The sequence below is a fragment of the Schistocerca piceifrons genome, chromosome 3 (genome assembly GCF_021461385.2).
Source record: "Schistocerca piceifrons isolate TAMUIC-IGC-003096 chromosome 3, iqSchPice1.1, whole genome shotgun sequence".
Taxonomy (NCBI): Eukaryota; Metazoa; Arthropoda; class Insecta; order Orthoptera; family Acrididae; genus Schistocerca; species Schistocerca piceifrons.
Window position 1 is genome coordinate 483,708,922 of NC_060140.1, and position 19,741 is coordinate 483,728,662.

General features: G+C 37.6%; 2 protein-coding genes across 3 annotated transcripts; one reads left to right on the plus strand and one right to left on the minus strand.

Annotated features, from left to right (window-relative positions):
* Positions 1 to 3,377: 3,377 nt before the first annotated feature.
* On the plus strand, positions 3,378 to 14,272 carry LOC124788009 (V-type proton ATPase subunit B). The gene is made up of 10 exons (XM_047255055.1): positions 3,378 to 3,518; positions 3,752 to 3,906; positions 4,169 to 4,340; positions 10,790 to 10,929; positions 11,389 to 11,535; positions 11,661 to 11,840; positions 12,015 to 12,165; positions 12,697 to 12,884; positions 12,967 to 13,096; positions 13,423 to 14,272. Exons 1-10 carry the CDS (start codon positions 3,428 to 3,430, stop codon positions 13,569 to 13,571), a joined length of 1,503 nt encoding a protein of 500 aa, XP_047111011.1. The 5' UTR covers positions 3,378 to 3,427; the 3' UTR covers positions 13,572 to 14,272.
* Positions 14,273 to 17,369: 3,097 nt separating this feature from the next.
* LOC124790010 (piggyBac transposable element-derived protein 3-like) lies at positions 17,370 to 19,521 on the minus strand. Of its 2 annotated transcripts, none has more exons than XM_047257553.1 (2): positions 19,134 to 19,521; positions 17,370 to 19,041 (listed from the first exon to the last, which is right to left on the minus strand). In XM_047257553.1, exon 2 carries the CDS (start codon positions 18,820 to 18,822, stop codon positions 17,389 to 17,391), a length of 1,434 nt encoding a protein of 477 aa, XP_047113509.1. In that variant the 5' UTR covers positions 18,823 to 19,041; positions 19,134 to 19,521; the 3' UTR covers positions 17,370 to 17,388. Both variants share the same exon structure in this region, with proteins under 2 accessions (XP_047113509.1, XP_047113510.1).
* Between the last annotated feature and the right edge of the window lie 220 nt (positions 19,522 to 19,741).

Sequence of the window (19,741 nt, forward strand, 5' to 3'; positions counted from 1 at the left end):
GTTCGCAGCAGAGGTTAACGATTCCTAGGAATCTTCTTAACTGCTGAAAATCCTTTGGGTGTGGGTTGTTTGTAAGGACCACTATCTTCTCTTTGAGTGAGAAATATTGGCTGCAGAAATGACATGGCTGAAGAATGTTACTTGTTTTTGTGCAGAATACATTTTGTTTCATTCACTATCAAACAGTCTTTTTGTATCCTGTCAAACACTGCACTGAGTTGTTTTTCGAGTGAATGTTGTTGCCTAGATAAACACTAAAATGACGTCCAGTTAGACAAAAGAGAAATTCAATCCCCATAGCACTTCTTCTACAAAAGGCTGCTATGACCACACTGCATATTTAATCTGAGTAGCTCGTATATATACTGAGAAAGACTAAAGGTGTTATCATTAAAGACTTATGGGTGTCTACTTCTGACACTGGAATCAGTTTATAAAGATTTTTACAGTCAATCACGCTAAGAATTGTAGCTTTGGCCAATACATTGGTGAAACCCTTTATGTTGAGGAATGGTTAGCAGTTGGGAATGGTATGTGCATTCAAATCATGGTAATCTCCACAGGAACTCCAGATGTCGTCTCTTTTCTTCACCAGATGTATTGGTCACGCCTGTTGGCTGTCGGATATATGTATGATACTCTTTTGTAACATTTTCTCAAATTCTGCTTTTGAGATAGGAAAGCAAATGGGTGTGACTCTCCATAACCATTGACAGACCGGCTGGGTGATTTTTGCCTTAATATAGAGCACCATCATAAGCTGTACTTTACATTCTGTCTGGCATCTGGCACAACATAATTATTGGGTGTGACGACAGTATTGATAGTACATTTGCCTATTTCACCTGTGACCACCTCAGTGGCCGTCTTGATCTGTGCCATATGGAGCTCTATTTCCATTCCTTGGTGGTGAATGAAATCTACTCCAAATATAGGATCAATAATTTTTCCTAGCATGAGTCTCCATTTGAACTTTCGTCTGAAATCCAGGACAATTTTTAATTCACATTCCCCATAAGGAGGAGAAGTGTGCACACTGGTGCAATTTCGTTCTGTTTGTATGGTAGTGTATTTACATCTAAATCTGAGTTGATAAGGTTGTAACAGTTTATTTGTCGGTCCATAAAATACAAATGGCATAAAGTTGTAAACAGATATGCTTGATTTGCAGTCTGTGTGTGGCCGTGGTCGATTTGTTGCTGATAACTGGGTCAATTCTGAGTGCGCTGTTTTGGTTAATTTTGGTTATGTGATAGGCAGTGCTTCCTGTACTAATGATGGCTCCTCTGTTTATGACTTAGAACTTTTGTGGATCAGTGCGGTCTGTTGCACATACTGCAGGCCGTTTGGAACATGCACAAAGACATTGGGTGCCAATCTCTGTAGTCAGTGAGAGACTGGCTGGGTGGGTGTTGCCTTAATATGGTATACTGTGATACGCTGTAGTTTACGTAATAGATATACACTTCCTGCCTGGATCCTGATACAACAGAAAACGCCAAAACGCCTGCAGTACCAGCTCATCATGTGAGGTTGCATCCCTTGGCCCATTTCGTTCTGCTGACAGAATGAGCGACTGTTTTCTTTATTTGTCTGGTGTGAGTCCACTTGTTTACTGTCAGTACCAGTAACTAGTTCTAAAGTGTGTCCATTTGACATTTTAGACTTCGGAGCTGTTTGTTAATGTTTTGTGGCTGCTCATGCCACGTACCAGCAGTCTCATGTGAGCTGACATCGTTACTTTCTTGAATCATCACGAAAGTGTTTGCCTGTTTCAACATTTCATGACCTTTGTCTGTTGCTGACAGGAAAGAATTAATATCACTTCTCTCATACTTGACCACAGCTGTTTTACTAGTAATGATAGATTTGTTAGTTGAATGTGATGTAATGTTGTACCCGAAAATGCTTCTTCCTTGACGATGTTTTTCAAGTGGCACCAGAATTCCGACGTTGTTCTACCTCTGATACATTCAGAGTGCAATATTTGTTGCCTGCATTGGCCCACTGATTTACAGATTTGGCTAACATGTTCCTCAAGTAGGGATATTGCTGTTGCGAGAGTTGCTTTAATATTATATCCAAAGCAACTGCAGTTGCTCAGGCACCTAATTTATTAACTACCATGGCAATCTTTTGTGACTCACTAGTTAACATCGTTTTGTGTGAACACCAAGTCTAACACCGCAAACTGCAGTTCTAGTTTCTCTGGTATGAATTCAAGGATTTGTACTTTCAATCCTAGAGTGGATACTACGCTGGTTTCGGCGAGCTTTTATAGGAATCTTCCATAATGCCCACAGTAACATTGCACTAATACTACCATAATCGAAAAAACTGATTTTATAATCAGTATTCGACAACGGTAAGTAAGCAAAGAACTGCCAAAAAACTAAAAGAAAACATGAGCATCAGCAAATTTAGGTCACTAGCCCAAAGAACAAAATATACTCTAAAAATCGTTGTCACAAGTCGATGCTTCCCACGTTTATTTCAGCTGTTTAATAATTCAGTTGTGATAGGTTATCATTAACTTTAGTTAACTGAACTGTGTGTTCCTGGTGAAACACTGTATATTGTACTGACCAATTCAAACACTGTTCTGCCTGGTTCCACAAAATTTTATTATTTTGTATCACCTTTGTTTGGGATTGTTGACCCATTTTCAAGTACACAACTGATTGGAATCTGCTTCTGGCCCGCGATCTACCGATCTAAGATGGTAATTTCAGTAGCGAACGTTTACACTCCCAGAAAGAGGATTTCAATTCTACTTAAAAAGTGTTCCGCTTAGTTAATATAAGGCGACCGATAACCTTTTTTTTCGTTTTGGGACGGGTTTGGAACTCCGTGTATTCTAATAAATTATAGGAGACGACATGAAACATTTTTTATTTTGCTTCTGAGTCCAGGGAGATTTTTCTGTTTCCTGTCTGAGTATACTAGCAATCTTTTACAGCTTTTTAATTTAAAAGCAGCTGTCATATCACTCGTTGTATTTCTTGCTCTTAAATTTCTACGAACATATGTGACTCCTATATATTTAAATACATTAATCAACTAGGCCCAATCTTAGAACACAGAGCCATTTTAGAATGCAATGTGAACACACAACGGAGAAACACTAGGTCGGTGAATAAACAAACAGCTGACTCAAACACGTTTCACGCGCCAGACTGCGGCGATTTCCAATCCACACGCTACGATTTGTCTACATAGATTTTATCTGAGGAGACAGATCGCTGCCTTGTTCAGTCTTCATGTAAGTAGTCACAACGAGTCTCTTCAGCTGCTGCTGAGAAGTCTGCTCGCAGTTCCAATTACTTCACATAATACAATACTCGCTGGTTACATCAACCCAGAGATTATATATACAACACTCATCACGTGACGGCACGTGAAGGGTCAGGGAAAGCAGACGGGAATCATGTCGTACAACAAAGTTATAAGTCCTAATCAGGCGAATAAAGAACATGTTTTGGCAGTTTCAAGAGATTTTATATCCCAGCCTCGCCTCAGTAAGTATCGAAAACGTTCGTAACGATAATTTCGTTAAATATCATGCTTTATTGGAAGTTTTGGAGGATCGTAGTTTGTGGGCGGGTCGATGTGCAGCTCCGAAAGAGGTCAGGTGACTGATGTTCCGCTCACTATTTCGTGTTTAAGATTTTATTCTGTCATTAGGATTACTTGCATCAATTTATGTATTTTACAAGTTCTCGTGTTTCAAGTGCCCTGTAAATCTTTCCAGCTTATAAAACTGTATCTGGTGTCAATGGACCACTGGTTATACTTGATGAAGTGAAGTTTCCGAAGTTTGCTGAAATAGTGCAGTTGAAACTAGCAGATGGGACCATCAGGTCAGGGCAAGTTTTGGAAGTCAGTGGATCCAAAGCTGTTGTGCAGGTACGTTAGATAAGTAAGGTTTTTCATGAACTTTTACAAGACTTTTCAAATGTTCTGCCTTATACGGTAGAATTCCGTAAATATGTTAACAGCATAATTTATTTTAAAAAGGAAAAAAAACTATGTCGTTTAGCTAGGGAGGGGGAGGGGGCAGTCGAAACAACATAGGGCAATCTTGCAGTAGACGAAGTGTAGGTATATGGTGCACTTAATGTTACTGAATTTTTTGTGTATTTCTTTAAACATTGTTCTTCTTTTATAGGTCTTTGAAGGCACATCGGGTATAGATGCCAAAAATACGCTATGTGAATTCACAGGAGATATTCTGCGCACACCAGTATCGGAAGATATGTTGGGAAGAGTATTCAATGGGAGTGGGAAACCCATTGATAAAGGACCACCTATTCTGGCTGAGGATTACCTTGATATTCAGGGTAACACTTGTTTAATATTTTGTATAATGGTACTCATTATCTGAATACTTGATAGGCGATTTTGGATGATGTGTGACAGTATAATCTTGCCTGAATTTTGTGAAACATTTTGAATATAAAATTATTTTAGCTTTATGTACAATAATAGTGTGAGGTCAAGTGGGTAAGTATAGTTATAAATGTCAGACTTGGAGTTCAGGGCCAGTTGATCAAATGCTTTCTCTGCCAACAGCTTGAATCTGGAAAAAAAATTGGTCAAGTGCAGGTAAGACTCTCAGGCTGAGGGCTCGGTACAGACTTAATTATGGATATATGTGGTTCACCCATCCTTGAAATAGAGAATCTTGATGATTTTTACATGTTTTGATATTGATACTGGCAAGTTATCTGCAGCTCGTGGTCTAGTGGCTAGCGTTGCTGCCTCTGGATCACGGGGTCCTGGGTTCAATTCCCAGTCGGGCATCATTCGCGTAGCAGGGTGGCGACAGGATGGGCATCTGGCCATCCCTTAAATTAACTATGCCAAATCCGACCATAACCATGCCAACCGTCCCTGCATAAATATTGGACAAAGGCACAAGAAGAAGAAGAAGAAGAAGAAGTAGTGTTACTGGTCATGGGAATTCCAAGACTGTATTAAAATCTCTTCAGTAGTTCATCAGCCTATGCCAACACATTAAAAGAAGTGAGCAGAAGAGTTCAGATTATATATGTAAAGAGAGATTATTTATTAAAACTTTTTCACTTACTACATTGTATGTTAGTATGCAGTAATGTTCATCTGTTATGCTTTTGATGGATGATGAATGCAGTGTATGTTCAAGTGACGAGAGATAAGTGATATAATTACAATTTAACAAGTTTATAATTTATTTTATTTTATTTATTTTTTTTTTATTTTTTTTTATTTTTTTTATTTTTTTTTTTTATTTTACTTATACTGTGAAACTTTGCTTCTCAAAATTTCATTATTCTAGATCAATGGGAGGTACGCTATAGGTTTCTATGAGTGGGTTTTAGAGTATCAGAATGTGTGGTATAAATGGCCATATCTTGCATATCGCATTAACTTAAAAACTTGTACGTCTACAAGGGACTGTAGACCTTATGCAACATAAATTTGAGTGTGATATGTCTACCCATTGCTGATAGAAAGGGTTCTTAAGTAGGACAGACAGATGGACAACAAAGCTATCCGATAAGGCATGGATCCCTAAGAAATAACAATTAGTGCTATGGTTTAGGATTTGTGTAAAACTAGTTTAACAAGTCAATGGGTCAGAGGAAGACAGTGGAATACCACTCCTAATAGGCCCAAGCATGGTAAATTACTGTGACGTTCAGCAAACGTGCGTGACAGATCTGTTGCGCAGCCTGAGGTCTAGGTTAGGTTGGAAGCTGACAGTTTTGTTGTGAGTTGGCAAAGCCAATGAATGTGACAGCAGAAAATCTGACTGTGGTAATAAATTGACCAGTAGCGAAGCCTGATATTTATATTCACACTATATTGAGAATGTGATGTTGAAACCAACTTTTGTGTTTAGTGTAGGTTAACATTAAGTGATGTGGGTTTTCACTTATACAGATACATATTACACAAAGATACCCAGATCAGTTAAAACTTCAGCTCCCTATATAACACACTGTAATAGTAATTGAAATTGGAGTCAGAATTTGTAATAAAGAACGGACTTAAGCAGGGAGATGCCCTGTCTCCACTACTTTTTAATTTAGTCCTAGAATATATTGTACGAATGGCAGCAGATAATTCAGAGGGTGTGGAGTTAAATGGAAATATTAAGATATTTGGGTGTGCAGATGATCTAAACATCATTAGCGATAGGAAAGAATCTGTAACAGCAAATGCGAATGCGTTAATCAAGGCTGGTGAAGATGTACGTCTAGGGATAAGTGAAGACAAAACTAAATACCTGGTTACTACTAGAATGCCAACAGCAGTAGATCAGGAAATGTTAAGAGTAGGAGACATGCCGTTTGAAAAAGTGAACACATTTAAGTATCTAGGCGTGGACATCACTTCGAGAAATGAGATTGAATCCGAACTAAAGAAAGTGGGAAATGCATGCTTATTCTCACTGAATAGATTACCTGCATCACGGATATTGTCTAGGAATTTAAAGATTAGAATATACAAAACTATTATTCTACCAATGCTGTATGGGTGTGAGACTTGGTCTCTCACTGCGCAAAATGAAAAGCCATTTAGAGTATTTGAAAACAACATTTTGAGGAAAATTTTCAGAGCAAAAAGGGATGACATTAGCAGAGAGTGGCGAAAACTGCGTAACAAAGAGGTTCATGAACTCTATTCAAGCCCTGACATAATCAGTATTATTAAATCACGTAGGCTGCGATGGGCAGGTCACGTAGCTCGAATGGTTGAGGGCAGGTCATTGCGCAGAGTACTGGTAGGGCACCTCGAGGGAAAATGTCCTGTGGGGGAGACCAAGGCGTAGATGGGAGGACAATGCGAAGGCCGATTTGAGCAGCCTAGGTATTGAAGGGGAATGGAAGGAAAGACAGGGACAGATGGCGAAAACACGTTGCTGCAGTAATGGACTCTAGAGTCTGGTATGACCAGTGAGTAAGTAAGTAATTTTAATTGAAAGAAATACAGCTGTAATCTGTGTTGGCCTGTTAAGTACAGTGTTTCCGTGATTTCTTACTGTCACTTGAAATATGTGCTTTACTGGTGTTCTGTTTGATTTCCTTAGTCATACTTTTAAAGTTGTGCTCCATCTGTAGTAACTTAGCACACTGAATTCTGACCATTAGTAGTCTGTGGGATGGTGCAGCAGTAGACTTGTTTGAGAGATGAAGTGATTGTATCTACTTAGGAACATGTTAACTGGATTCACTAAAGTACTCCAAATAATTTCTATCTAGGATTCTTTTAACATCAAACATGAATACAAACACTAGCAATTATTTTCTGAAAGTATTTGTTTGGAGTGTAGCCTGCAGCAGAAGATACATGAATAATGAACAGTACTGGCAAGTTGAAAGTAACATGATCTTGAAGTAGGTTGTTACAGACAAATGCTGAAGATTAGATGGGTGTCTCGATTAACCAACAAAAAGATACAGCATTGATTCTTGGGAAACAGGGATTTGCGGCACATCATCAGTAAAACAGTCAATTGATAAGATGCAGTGCGACGTGAAGGAATTCACTTCGGCAATGTAGGAAAATGTAAGGGGTGATCAGGCTTGTACATTAAGCATGTTCTAATGTATTTATGGGTAGTGGGCTACGAGGAATATTAGATATTAATTGTTGACTTTGACCACTGACATGTAAATGGATGTTTGGTGTCACCTCCTGGTGCAGATTTTCTTACTTTGGTTAGTTGGTAAAGCCAATGGATGTGGAAGCAAAATACCTGGTTGTGGTGACACGCTGAACTGACGCTTAGCATTTTTGAAGAAAATTGCTACTCTTATCACCTTAAAGTTACCATGTTCACAATGTTCCATGTTTTCTCCATTATTGGACAAAACTGATGACTAATATTGAGTATTTTTCTTTAGCTGGGGCAGTAGTTTTGTAGATATATGCAAAAACATCTTGAAGAGCTGCATCAGATCTTCAGGCTGAAACCAACACCTTCTCATTGATACTTTATTATTTTCCAAATTAAATGGGTTGATAAAATGTTACTGGTTATTTTAGTTTGAGGCTTAATTAATATTTGAGCTCCTTAAACACATGTTGGAAAGTTTTTCATTGTGAGATCCATGTCATTCTTTTTACTTTATTTCACATGATGAATAGTATGTGGACTTTTCCTTGAGTGCTAATTAAAGAGAAGAGGGAAGTTAAGGATTTAAGCTGTGTCCAGCACACTTTGTCATGCAGCCACTAGACCCAAGGCTGGTTTAAAGCCCAACTGATACAAGCTGCTTATGGTGTTGAGTGCAGAGTACCAGGCTTGCCAAAGTGAGAAGTTTTTCACACAGGGTGTATCATACTAGTAGTGAAAATTGATACAGGTAAAAGATGATAGAATCAAAAATCTTAAAGTAATTATAAGTCCACAAATCAGCAATTTGCAATAGTGTGATTAGGAGCCACCACTAACTTCTGTTCCAAATGTTGTTGTAGTTAATGTGTTTAAAATATAAACTTTTTGATTTGGTACACTGACTGTTAGGGTTAAGTTCCACCCAAGAAACAATATTACTTGAGCATGTTACATGTGGTGGAATGAGTTTTAAAAGCTCAATGAAGTTGATAGACATTTTGTAGGTACACACTTTCTCAGGAAAAGTGGTACGTACAGTTTACTTTAGCCACTGAAAGACACATTGAAGGCAGTAGATTTAGGTTTCATGAAGACTAAAAGAATTTCAGTATGTTTTATCCAGTTGATAAATGTCAATAGAGCCTACATGTACTGAAAAACTGTAGGAATTAAATATAGCTATTTAGAGTATTTTTCTTTTGCATCAGGTATTAAGTGGTTCTTTCTTCCACTTTATACATAAAGTTTGAACACATTCATCAGTTTTAAGCTGCTTCCCCGGGAAGTTTTAAAAGACTTAATTACTTATAATTGGGTTTCGTTTATATGTATGAGGGCTTGCTGAAAAGAAATGCCTCGGAATATCTTGAGTGTAAACTCCTAAAGCTTTTTAAGTAAAACATGTTATTAAAATTCAGCCTCTTCATTCTTCATTTCTAAATCTTTAACTTTCAGCATAGTCGCCCTGGCAATGAACACATTTCTCCTAAAGAGAGGCCAGTTTGATTCTATCACTGTAGTGTGTCAGTCTTGATGGAGCCAGATTTTCCTCTGCTTGCACCAATTTATTGGCATCAGAGTGAAGTGCTCAAAAGTATTTTTTTAGGTTTTGGGGCGATGAACTTTGAGTGGAGCCAATTTGGAACTTGGAGGGTGGTCAGTGACAGTGAGCCCAAGGCGTCTGATTTTCAGATGCCTCAGTGCTCGTATATAGTCATTTACTGTCAAGCAGAACGAGAGGATGCTCCATAAGTGAACAAATTCCTCAAATTCCAAACCATATTACAGCACATTGTTTCTCACACACTGACATAATTACTTTAAACACCATTGTGTTACACACTGCAATTTGAAGCCCTCTAGCTGCAGAGGGCTGCAGATACATAGACATGAATAATATGCATGTGGAATGTGCTTTGAGTGCTCATATCAATTAGGTGGCATTACTTTTCAGTGCACTCTTTTAACACGCAACTTAGTTACAGTGTCGTATTTTTAATATGTTAATATAAAATTGGATAATACTTTCTGAATTGTTATTAAACTAAAAATTATGGTGGGTTAAACAATGCAATAGGCTCAGTTTTGTCTGTTAAGGAACTCAGTAATTAGCTTAAATAGAATTGTTTTGATCACTTAAAGTGGATGCTTATATGGAATACTGCAGGTCTGAAGTCTTGAAAAATCTACTGATTTAGCTCTAGAGCTGAGTGCTGAGGAAAATCAAATGCTTTTCACTTAAGGTAGGTGTAACAAATTGGCCTATGCTAATAATGAATGGATATATCCCTTAAAATTTTAGTTAGAAAAATGAAAGAAACCAGAAAGATAAGTTTTGGTATTGGGCATAAGCACAATGTCACTGAATACTTTTGTGGTTTTCACAAATATAAAATTTGCCTGAAGCTTCTAACATCTGCAGATAATACCGTAGGAAGCTGGGCACAAGAAAGTGTGGAATACTGCAGATGCAGTTATCCTTTAGATGTTCTGTAAATGTAAAGCACTTTGATATTTTGTTAGATCTTTGAAGGGTCTTCCTTCAAATGACATTAAACGCTGAAATTTTTTGTACATGCAGGTGTAAAGATACAGTCAACTATTAAGTTTTTAGGCAATTTCCATTAACACCGATCTTCTGTTCCCAGAATTGATATGTTAATGGTAATTCCATTTACATGTAACACTGAATTATTCCATTTCAGTATGAATAGAAACATACACCAGAAGGAAAAAGTTTGTAAGGCAGTGACATAAACCAAATAAAGTCTTCCTAATACATTACAGAACTGAGACTTTGGGCACCATGCTTATCATCCTCTCCCCCTCCCCCCCCCCCCCCCCCCCCAACACACACACACACACACACACACACACACACACACACACACACACACACACACACATATACATATTCAGTATGCTGTATTCAGTTCATTATGCAACCAGATTTTAAGTTTAGGAAATGTGATTGGTAAGCTTATGTATTTTCTGTTTTGGCTGATTCTGTTGTCCCCCATACTGCCACAGTTGATATAGTGCTTAAATAGAATTTTGTACTGTCGGCTGAATCTGTGAGGTGGTGCAGCAGTAGACTTGTTTGAGAGATGAAGTGATTGTATCTAATAGCTTAGATATTCAGCATACTGCAGAGCTTTAAATTTTTTTCCCTCTATGTTGCAGGTCAGCCTATTAATCCATGGTCCCGTATATACCCTGAAGAAATGATCCAGACAGGAATATCTGCCATTGATGTGATGAATTCCATTGCCCGTGGGCAAAAGATCCCAATCTTCTCTGCTGCTGGCCTGCCACACAATGAAGTATGTAGGAATAGGAATCTTGTAACACTGTCTGCTTATTTATTAATATATGTGTGTGTGTGTGTGTGTGTGTGTGTGTGTGTGTGTGTGTGTGTGTGTGTGTGTGTGTGTGTGTGTGTGTGTGTGGGCAGGCACGCGCGTGCAAGAGAGAGAGAGAGAGAGAGAGAGAGAGAGAGAGAGAGAGAGAGAGAGAGAGAGAGAGAGAGAAACAAATATTAGCATAATAACATCACCAGAAGGAAAAAGTTTGTAAGGCAGTGACATAAACCAAATTGTCTTCCTAATACATTACAGAACTAACAGTGCTCTGGCAAATGCAGTTGAAATTGCGTGGTTCAGGTATGTTCACTTATCAACTTTCATTGGATTAAAACTATTCTTTCGTTCAAAGTAGGGTTTGTGTGTATGTTAATATAATGCACCAGATTATATATATAATGCTTGTTATCGTCTCTGCAGATTGCTGCTCAGATCTGTCGTCAAGCTGGGCTTGTTAAGCTCCCAGGGAAGTCAGTCCTGGACGATCACGAGGACAACTTTGCTATTGTATTTGCAGCTATGGGTGTTAACATGGAGACAGCTCGTTTCTTCAAACAAGACTTTGAGGTACAGTATATGTGTAAATTTTATGCAAGTGTAATGTATTGAATAGCATTCCATGTGATTATTTTCACTTTATATTCTGACTTAACAAATTTTATTACTGGTCTCTAAATTAATAAATATTTCAGGAAAATGGTTCTATGGAAAATGTGTGTCTGTTCTTGAACTTGGCCAATGATCCAACAATTGAACGTATCATCACACCCCGGCTTGCATTGACAGCCGCTGAATTTCTAGCATATCAGTGTGAGAAACACGTATTGGTTATTCTCACTGATATGAGTTCATATGCTGAGGCTTTGCGAGAGGTGAGATGGTTGATGCCAATTTTACAATGTTTGATAATAAATACTTTACACATAAATACTTTACACATTTTTCACAAACATTGAACTACACAAAACATGTAATTTTCCGCGTATGACTTATTTACTTAATTGTCTTATGAGATCTATTTAACAAAATTCCTTTCCTTTCTGCAGGTTTCAGCTGCTAGGGAGGAAGTACCGGGGCGAAGAGGTTTCCCTGGTTACATGTACACTGATCTTGCCACCATATACGAAAGAGCTGGGAGAGTGGAAGGTCGAAGTGGTTCCATTACACAGATACCCATTCTAACTATGCCTAATGATGGTATGGATGATACAATTTATACAGAAAAAAACAATTGCGGAGTTAGATTTGAACTTTTAAAGATATTAAATCTGAAGAAGTGAACATGGTTGATTCTAGTGTCTGAATACACTGAATTTATTTTTGATTTGTCCCTGAGAGCTTTGTATTTGCTTCCCAATTTATATAGATATGATTTGACAAAATTTTAAGTTCATCCTATTTAACCAAAATTGTCCTGTTGGTTGCTGCTGTGTTACAGCCGATATTTCAAAGAGCATTTGTTTCAGTGCTCCTAGTGGATACAGCTGACTCTCCCTTTTCCTTAAAACAAGTTCATGTCTTAAACCACTGTTAAAAAAATGACTAGAATTCAAAGAGAAACTAGAAAAGTTACTAGCTTCAGTAGCAAACTTAAATAAAAGCAGAATTGTAATATTAATTAGTAACTGTTTGTCATTTTAGAGTTGTTCTTTTGACAAAGTTCAGAAATCACACATTTTTTGTACACTTGTTTTAGCAAAACTGGTAAGCAACTTTCGTTTGTTACAGATATTACACATCCTATCCCAGATCTGACAGGATACATCACAGAAGGGCAAATATACGTAGATCGTCAGTTGCACAACAGACAAATATATCCTCCAGTCAATGTGTTGCCGTCACTCAGTCGTCTCATGAAGTCGGCTATTGGCGAAAACATGACTCGCAAGGACCATGCTGATGTATCGAACCAACTGGTCAGTTAGCAACTAAATGTCTTAATTATCTGGTTGCTGTAATCTATGTGGAAAAAAGAATTACATTTATTGTCTCTTGCAGTATGCCTGTTATGCAATTGGGAAAGATGTGCAAGCAATGAAGGCTGTTGTTGGTGAGGAAGCTCTTACCCCTGATGACCTTCTGTACCTTGAATTCCTCACAAAATTTGAGAAAAATTTCATATCTCAAGGTAAGACTCAAAAAGTGCTAGTTTAACAAGGATGAAAGTTATTGGTTTTGATTTGTAAATAGATATCTTAAAAGTGCCTGTTCAGTTTGTGTCTGAGAGCCAAATGAAATATGGATTGATTTGCACTTCCAGAACTCATGATATAGGAAACAGTAGGTTTCAGTGTCTACAATTTATAATGAAGATAAATCAATGTTTACCACAAACTGGCCTGTGAACCATAATTATGGCATATGGTGATCATTTACCCCCATTCAATTTGAAATTATGTAAAACATTTTATTAGTTAGTCCTGAACGGCATTTGTAACAACTGTTTATTTACAGGTAACTATGAAAATCGTACTGTATTTGAGTCATTGGATATTGGTTGGCAACTACTACGAATTTTCCCGAAGGAGATGTTGAAGAGGATCCCAGCAGCAATACTTGCAGAATTCTATCCACGTGATTCACGACATCCACAAACTAAATAGATATAAGGTGTCTGGAATTCATCTTGTCATCACTGTTTTAAAATATCTTAGGGTGGTTGTGTAGAGGGAGTAGGGAACATTGAACTTTGCTGTAAGACGGAACTTTGGTCCACTAATTTCATTTGTAAGTGGCCAGGAGTAAAGATGATTCTGTACAATATGTCAAGAATAGAAATGCCAATTACATTTTTCCTTACAAATGTAGTAAGTCTCAGCATTGTTGTGTGCATTTGGAAAAATATGATATTTTATTGCATTGTTGATAGCTATTAATTACTCGTGCTGAAAAATTAAGACAATACTATACTCCTTCAGATCCTTGGGATGTTAGTACCTGCCATCATAGTTTGATGGATGAGTTTCCATTGCCTTGTTTGATCTCCATCATAAATCTTCATGTTAAGCATTCCATTGCATTTACATGTGGCTTACTGAACAAATGTATATAAATGTTAATATGTAATAAACATCAGTATTTATGTGTTGTAAAAATGGTCAAAGATACTGAGTTTTTTAGAGTGATTGTATTTATATGTCCAAAATCTACAGACAAGGGAACATTGTACAATGAAAGAAATGATTATACCTACACAGTATTTTTTGTGTTCACTGTGGGTGGATGGTTTGCCCTGTTCAGAATTTGATTAATAAAAATATTTTATTTGTACATATTGTGATGTCAATAAATAAGACAAACATGATTTGTGCTTTAATTTAATGTCAGAGTAAAAATTGGTGTGCAAATGAAGATTGATTTTGAAAATAGTGTGTCAAAAGCATAAATTAATGGGAAATACCTGCGATCTACTCATTCAGGTGTTAGGTTGTTTGGATTCTCTTCAAATATGCAATTTTTAAGGCAAAATAATTCCAGTAGTAGACAGCTCATCAACTTGACATGGTTATGTGGTATGTCATCACCCATTTGAACAGTGATTGATCAGTTCATTAGCAAAATATCTCGAGAGGCTTGTTCTCTGTCTTATCAATTTGGACCTCTTTGCTTGTGTATCCACAACTGAGTTGCAGTTTTTATTTCAAATAGGCAAGTCTTGTACATTAATGAAAGTTAGCTTGCCCCCTTTATTCATCTTTAGCAAGAGCTAAATGTCGCAACTTCGCTTTGTTCCATCATACAGCTCAGTTACTCATCATATGTGCGTGATCCCAATTATTGATATTTTACCTTTAGTCTTCAGATTTGTATCGATTTAATATGTCCACTTTTGTCGGTATTTGAATGTTAGTTTCTTCTGCTGTTAAATGGAATTATTCTACATTGATGACACCAAAAAATGAGTAGACTTCTGTCACACCCATGCATAGGATTAAATTCTTTTTACTGTACTTTCTCATCAGTGGCAATAGAATTGTGATTTTAGGTTTCTGGTAGTGAACTGCTCAGGGAATTTGCCATTACACATACTTCAGAGTGACTTCTGCCCAGGATACAGTGCACTATTCCCAAGGTTCAGTGTATATGTCTGAAAATTCATGACTTGGATTGAACTGCTGTAATGCTAAATACATTGTAGCCCAATAGTCAGTGAGTACATGTACCCTTTGCAGCAGTGAAGTAAGGTGGAATACTCTCTACAGATATGTTCCTCACATTGTATGTTTCTCATGTTAATACATAGTTTTAGTAGAAGCTTGGCTTTTTCTCTTGAATGGTCATTTCATATTATGATCTAAGTTCACCTTTGTGCTTGACCATGGATGAAGCTCTGGCTTACAATTAAGGTTTAACAATAAAAGCTGGAAGTCTCTGATCCAGCACAGTATCCAGTTTTATAAATAAGTGTGCTACTTCTCCAGGTAATGTGACATTCATTCTTGCAGTCAGTTACAATAACCTTACAAATTAACATTTTATCACAAATAACATAATTATTCGCTCTCATTCTAAATTTCCAGTTGACAGCTTGAGAAACAACAGAATCCCACCTACTTGACAGATAAATCCTTGTCTTACATTTTCCGGTAACATCAGTGCCACTGTCACAGAATGCTCTTTTCTGAGCGACATGACCCACTTCTCCAAGCCAGTATTCTAAACACAGAAAATCCCAACTCCCACCAGTGTTAACTCTGGCAATACTGCAGTTGCCGTCCCACCTTGAAGATGCGCAGCGCCCATCTGTGTTAGTTTGCATGCGCAAAAAATAACAAAACTTCCGAACAGCTTTCGACTAACTAATAAAAGGTTTAAACTACTGCAATTATTCATTGGTTCAGCAGACATTGGGTAACACGTGACATCACAGAAGTAACACCACACTTGCAATTTGAATTCTAGATGGGACCTTGTTCCAAATGATTTGCTTTGAAGCTTGCTAATGTTTGATAGCTGTGACACAAGTCTGAGTCTCATTCCATTCCTCAAGACGAGTTTGCATGATGGATATTTGTTTCAAATATATACGTAACTCTTCTGTATTGCTGATGCTTCGTGTTACCAGGATAGGTATTTGTAAGTGCAAAACTCATCTCCCTCTCAACAACTTCCATATTAGGGATGTGAGGTTGGCCTCCAGAATTCTGGCATTAGGGAACTGGTTATTTCTTTTGATCTTTTCAAGTGCATTGCCAGTCGACAGTCTGATTCTACATTTATAATCTGCAAACCACTGTGAAGTGCATGGCAGAGAGTACATCACACTGTAAGTGTTATTGGTTTTCCTGTTTCCATACACATTTGGAGAGCAAGAAGAAGCATTATTTAAATGGCTCTGAGCATGCTATAATTAATCTCGTCAAGATCCCTGCAGGAGTGACATGTAAGTGGTTGTACTGTATTCCTAGTCATTTAAAGCCAGTGCTTGAAACTTTGTAAGTAGGCTTTCTCAGGTTAGTTCATGTCTATTTGATAGTTTGCCAGTTCAGTGTCTTCAGCATCTATGTGACTATCCCGTGGGTCAAACCAACCTCTGAACATTTATGCTCCCTTTCTCTGCATACCTTCAATATCCCATGTTAATACCAGGCGAGGTGGTGTACTGGACTCGTATTAGGGAGGATGAAGGTTCAAACCTGTGTCCAGCCATCTTGATTGAGGTTTTCTGTAATTTGCCTAAATTGTTTCAGGTAAACGTCGGGATGGTTCCTTTGAAAGGACACTGCAGACTTCCTTCCCTAATCCAATGGGACTGATGGCCTTGCTGTTTGGCCCCCTCCCTCAAATCAACCAACCAACCCCTTGTTAGTCGTATTTGCTACAAGTCCCACACACTTGAGTATCATTCTAGGATGAGTTGAACAAGTGATTGTAAGCTCTCTTGATTGAATGTCCCCAGTAATCTGAAATCTACCACCTGCCTTACCAACAACTGGCTATTTGATCATACAATTTCATGCCCCTGTTAGTGTTATACTGGGGTAGTTTTAAACCCTTTCTTTACCGACTTTCGAAGTTTTGAGAAAAAAAATATCTGCATTCGTTTTTACACTTATTTAGGTGCATAAATGTAAAATATGATAATCTTTTTTTTTAATATGTTTTATTTCAAAAAATTTTTAATGTTGCTTTTAAGCAACAGTGGTTCTTACAGGTAGTGACATCATAGAAACAAAATTCAATAAACGTGGATTCATGTAAGGAAAATATTGGTTTATACATCACATTTTATAGCTTAGAAGTCTATGCACAGCATTTTTATTATTGACAATGTGGTGATGACTAATTTTCGTTCGAGTAATTAACAAATTCAGCTCTTTGTATTAGTAAAAATTTGAAATTTTTGCACTGCAAACATTTCACTCTTTCACGTATCTCATCAGACATCAGTGTGTGTTGTATCTTTGCCTTATGAAGTAATTATATTCCATGAAAGATGTGGAAACATTTCTTATTTACTGTGAGACACAGATGCACTTTACACTTGGTGCAAAAAATTTGTGTAGTAGACTTAATGCAAACTTTACATCGACCTTTCTTCTCTACCATATCTGCAAAGTGTTCGAACCCATCAAAACGCACATCCATAACTGGAGCTGCACATACAGTCCTTTTTGCTGCAGGAGTCCTTGTCATCATTTCAGAACTTGGTCTTCCTCTCTTCTTTTGGGAACCTGATTTCCTCGCAAGCAGTAGACTTGCAGCAATATTAGCTTGGAACTGCAGGAGTGACATCTTTGAGGTTTTGCCACTTTGGACCATATGACGACGGTGGAGTAGCCATCCAATGACAACTGCTACAGACAAACACCAGTACACAATGCGCATATACCACTTCCGTGACCTCAAGTTGATACGGTATAGTTCTATCAACATGTCAGCAAGGTCCACACCCCCCATATGTTTGTTGTACTTTTCCACTATGTAAGGTCTAGGTACATCAATGAATTTCTTTTCAGATGCAGAATAGCGTCTACATGTTGCCAAGGGCTCAACACAAGCGTATGTTGACACGAAATTTATGCATTTTCTGTCAAACCAGCGTACTGAAGCTACATTGTTTGTTGTTTCCACTCTCCAGTCACAGGAGCCACGTCCAGTTTTCTTGAGCTCTGCTTCAGTTTTCAAGGGACATTTTCCCATCCTGTCTGTCCTGATAGTGCCACAGAATTCAATGCCCCTTTCTTTCAGGGCAATTGCTAATGGTATAGAAGAAAACCAACTATCAGCAAACACTTTGAAATGCTGTTTCTCTGGCAATGTTTCCGTCAATGCCAAAACAATATCCCCAGACAAACCTAATCCTCTATCACTGCAGGTGTTTTTGCCAACATAAATTTCAAAATCATACATCATGCCTGAAGCACCAGCTCTCGTAAAAGGTTTGTAGCCCCACTTGTGAGGCTTATTTCTTATGTACTGTTTCAAACCGCTTCTACCCTTGAATGGAATTATCTGTTCATCAACAGCTTGGTATTCTTCTGGAGGGAGTGTCTTCAATGATGACTGCAATGCAGATAAAAGTGGGCGAATCTTGAAGAGTTTGTCACGATTAGCTTCAGGCAAGTCTTGATTATTGACAACATGAAAATACCGCAGTAGCTGGAAGAAGCGAGTTCTGCTCATCACATCAGCTATTGGTAAATACCTACACTCATTCGACCAGTATAAATGAATGGAAGGCATTTTGATTATGCCCATGTGCAGTAAAATACCAACAAACTGCTCCATTTCATTTTTGCTCGTCCGCAAAGAAACTGAATCTTTCTGCAAAGCATGGATATTGGATTGCTCAGCAATGAGTTCAAATACGCCATCATTCATAAATATTTTATAATATTGCAAAGGTGTCATTTCCTCTACTGGTGGTGGTGGAAGTGATCCTTTCCATTCTGTGTCTTGTACCACAAAATCTCTTTTTCTAAATTTATAATCACTACGCTTACATCTATGTTTTACTTGCTGCTGCTGCTCCTGCTCACGTGTAAATGATGCTCCTTCATTTGTATTGTTGTCGCTTACATTTGATTTTGGCTAAGAATCAATAACTTCACCACTCCTGACTGCATCAGCCTGAAATTTAAAGACATTGACGTCTTAAATACGTAATTATACTTATAATTATGTACTTTCTCAATATTGTTACTTCTGTTAGTGGTCCCTACCTTTGGAAATTCATATTCTGTCTCTTGCTCCTCTCTAATTGCCGAAATTTCAGCTCCGTCCTCCTTTTCCACCATCTGAATGAAATTCATAACAGCTGCTTCGGAAATAGCTTGAGAACTTTCATCAATTTCGACAGTTTCATCTTTATCTTCGTCCCCAACATCTGATATATCCCCATCAGGGACATCAATGTATGCATTGAACTCATTATCGGGTAAATTCATAATATATTCTAGGTCAGCATCAGTCAAAAAGCCAGACATAGTGACGCAATATTTAAAAAGTGTCTAGAATGTGATTTTATACCTGCAAAGCAAAATTTCAAACACCTACATCAATAGATTTGTAAAGCGAGGCATTATATTACGGAATTTCCACTCAATTCCACTGTTGCTTTGAAGCAACATAAGGTTTTTCGCAGTTTATCTTATCTGGAAATCATTATGCAAGTCAAATGTATGATGTACTTATGCAGGAAGGATTGTCACAACACACGATAATTATTTGACTGTTAAGGAAAGTGCAAAACTTACGTATTTTACACGTTTTTTTTATCATCAATTCTTCACAATGAAGACTCCAGTAACTAGTCACGCTCAACAATTGT

What these genes read in the sequence shown, in the direction of transcription:
- LOC124788009 (XM_047255055.1), top strand. Translation starts at nt 3,428, where the DNA reads ATGTCGTACAACAAAGTTATAAGTCCTAATCAGGCGAATAAAGAACAT. An exon ending in GGATTACCTTGATATTCAGG is followed by an intron (nt 4,341 to 10,789) that starts GTAACACTTGTT and finishes TCTATGTTGCAG; the next exon opens with GTCAGCCTATTAATCCATGG. An exon ending in TCTTCAAACAAGACTTTGAG is followed by an intron (nt 11,536 to 11,660) that starts GTACAGTATATG and finishes TAAATATTTCAG; the next exon opens with GAAAATGGTTCTATGGAAAA.
- LOC124790010 (XM_047257553.1), bottom strand. Translation starts at nt 18,822, where the DNA reads ATGACACCTTTGCAATATTATAAAATATTTATGAATGATGGCGTATTT.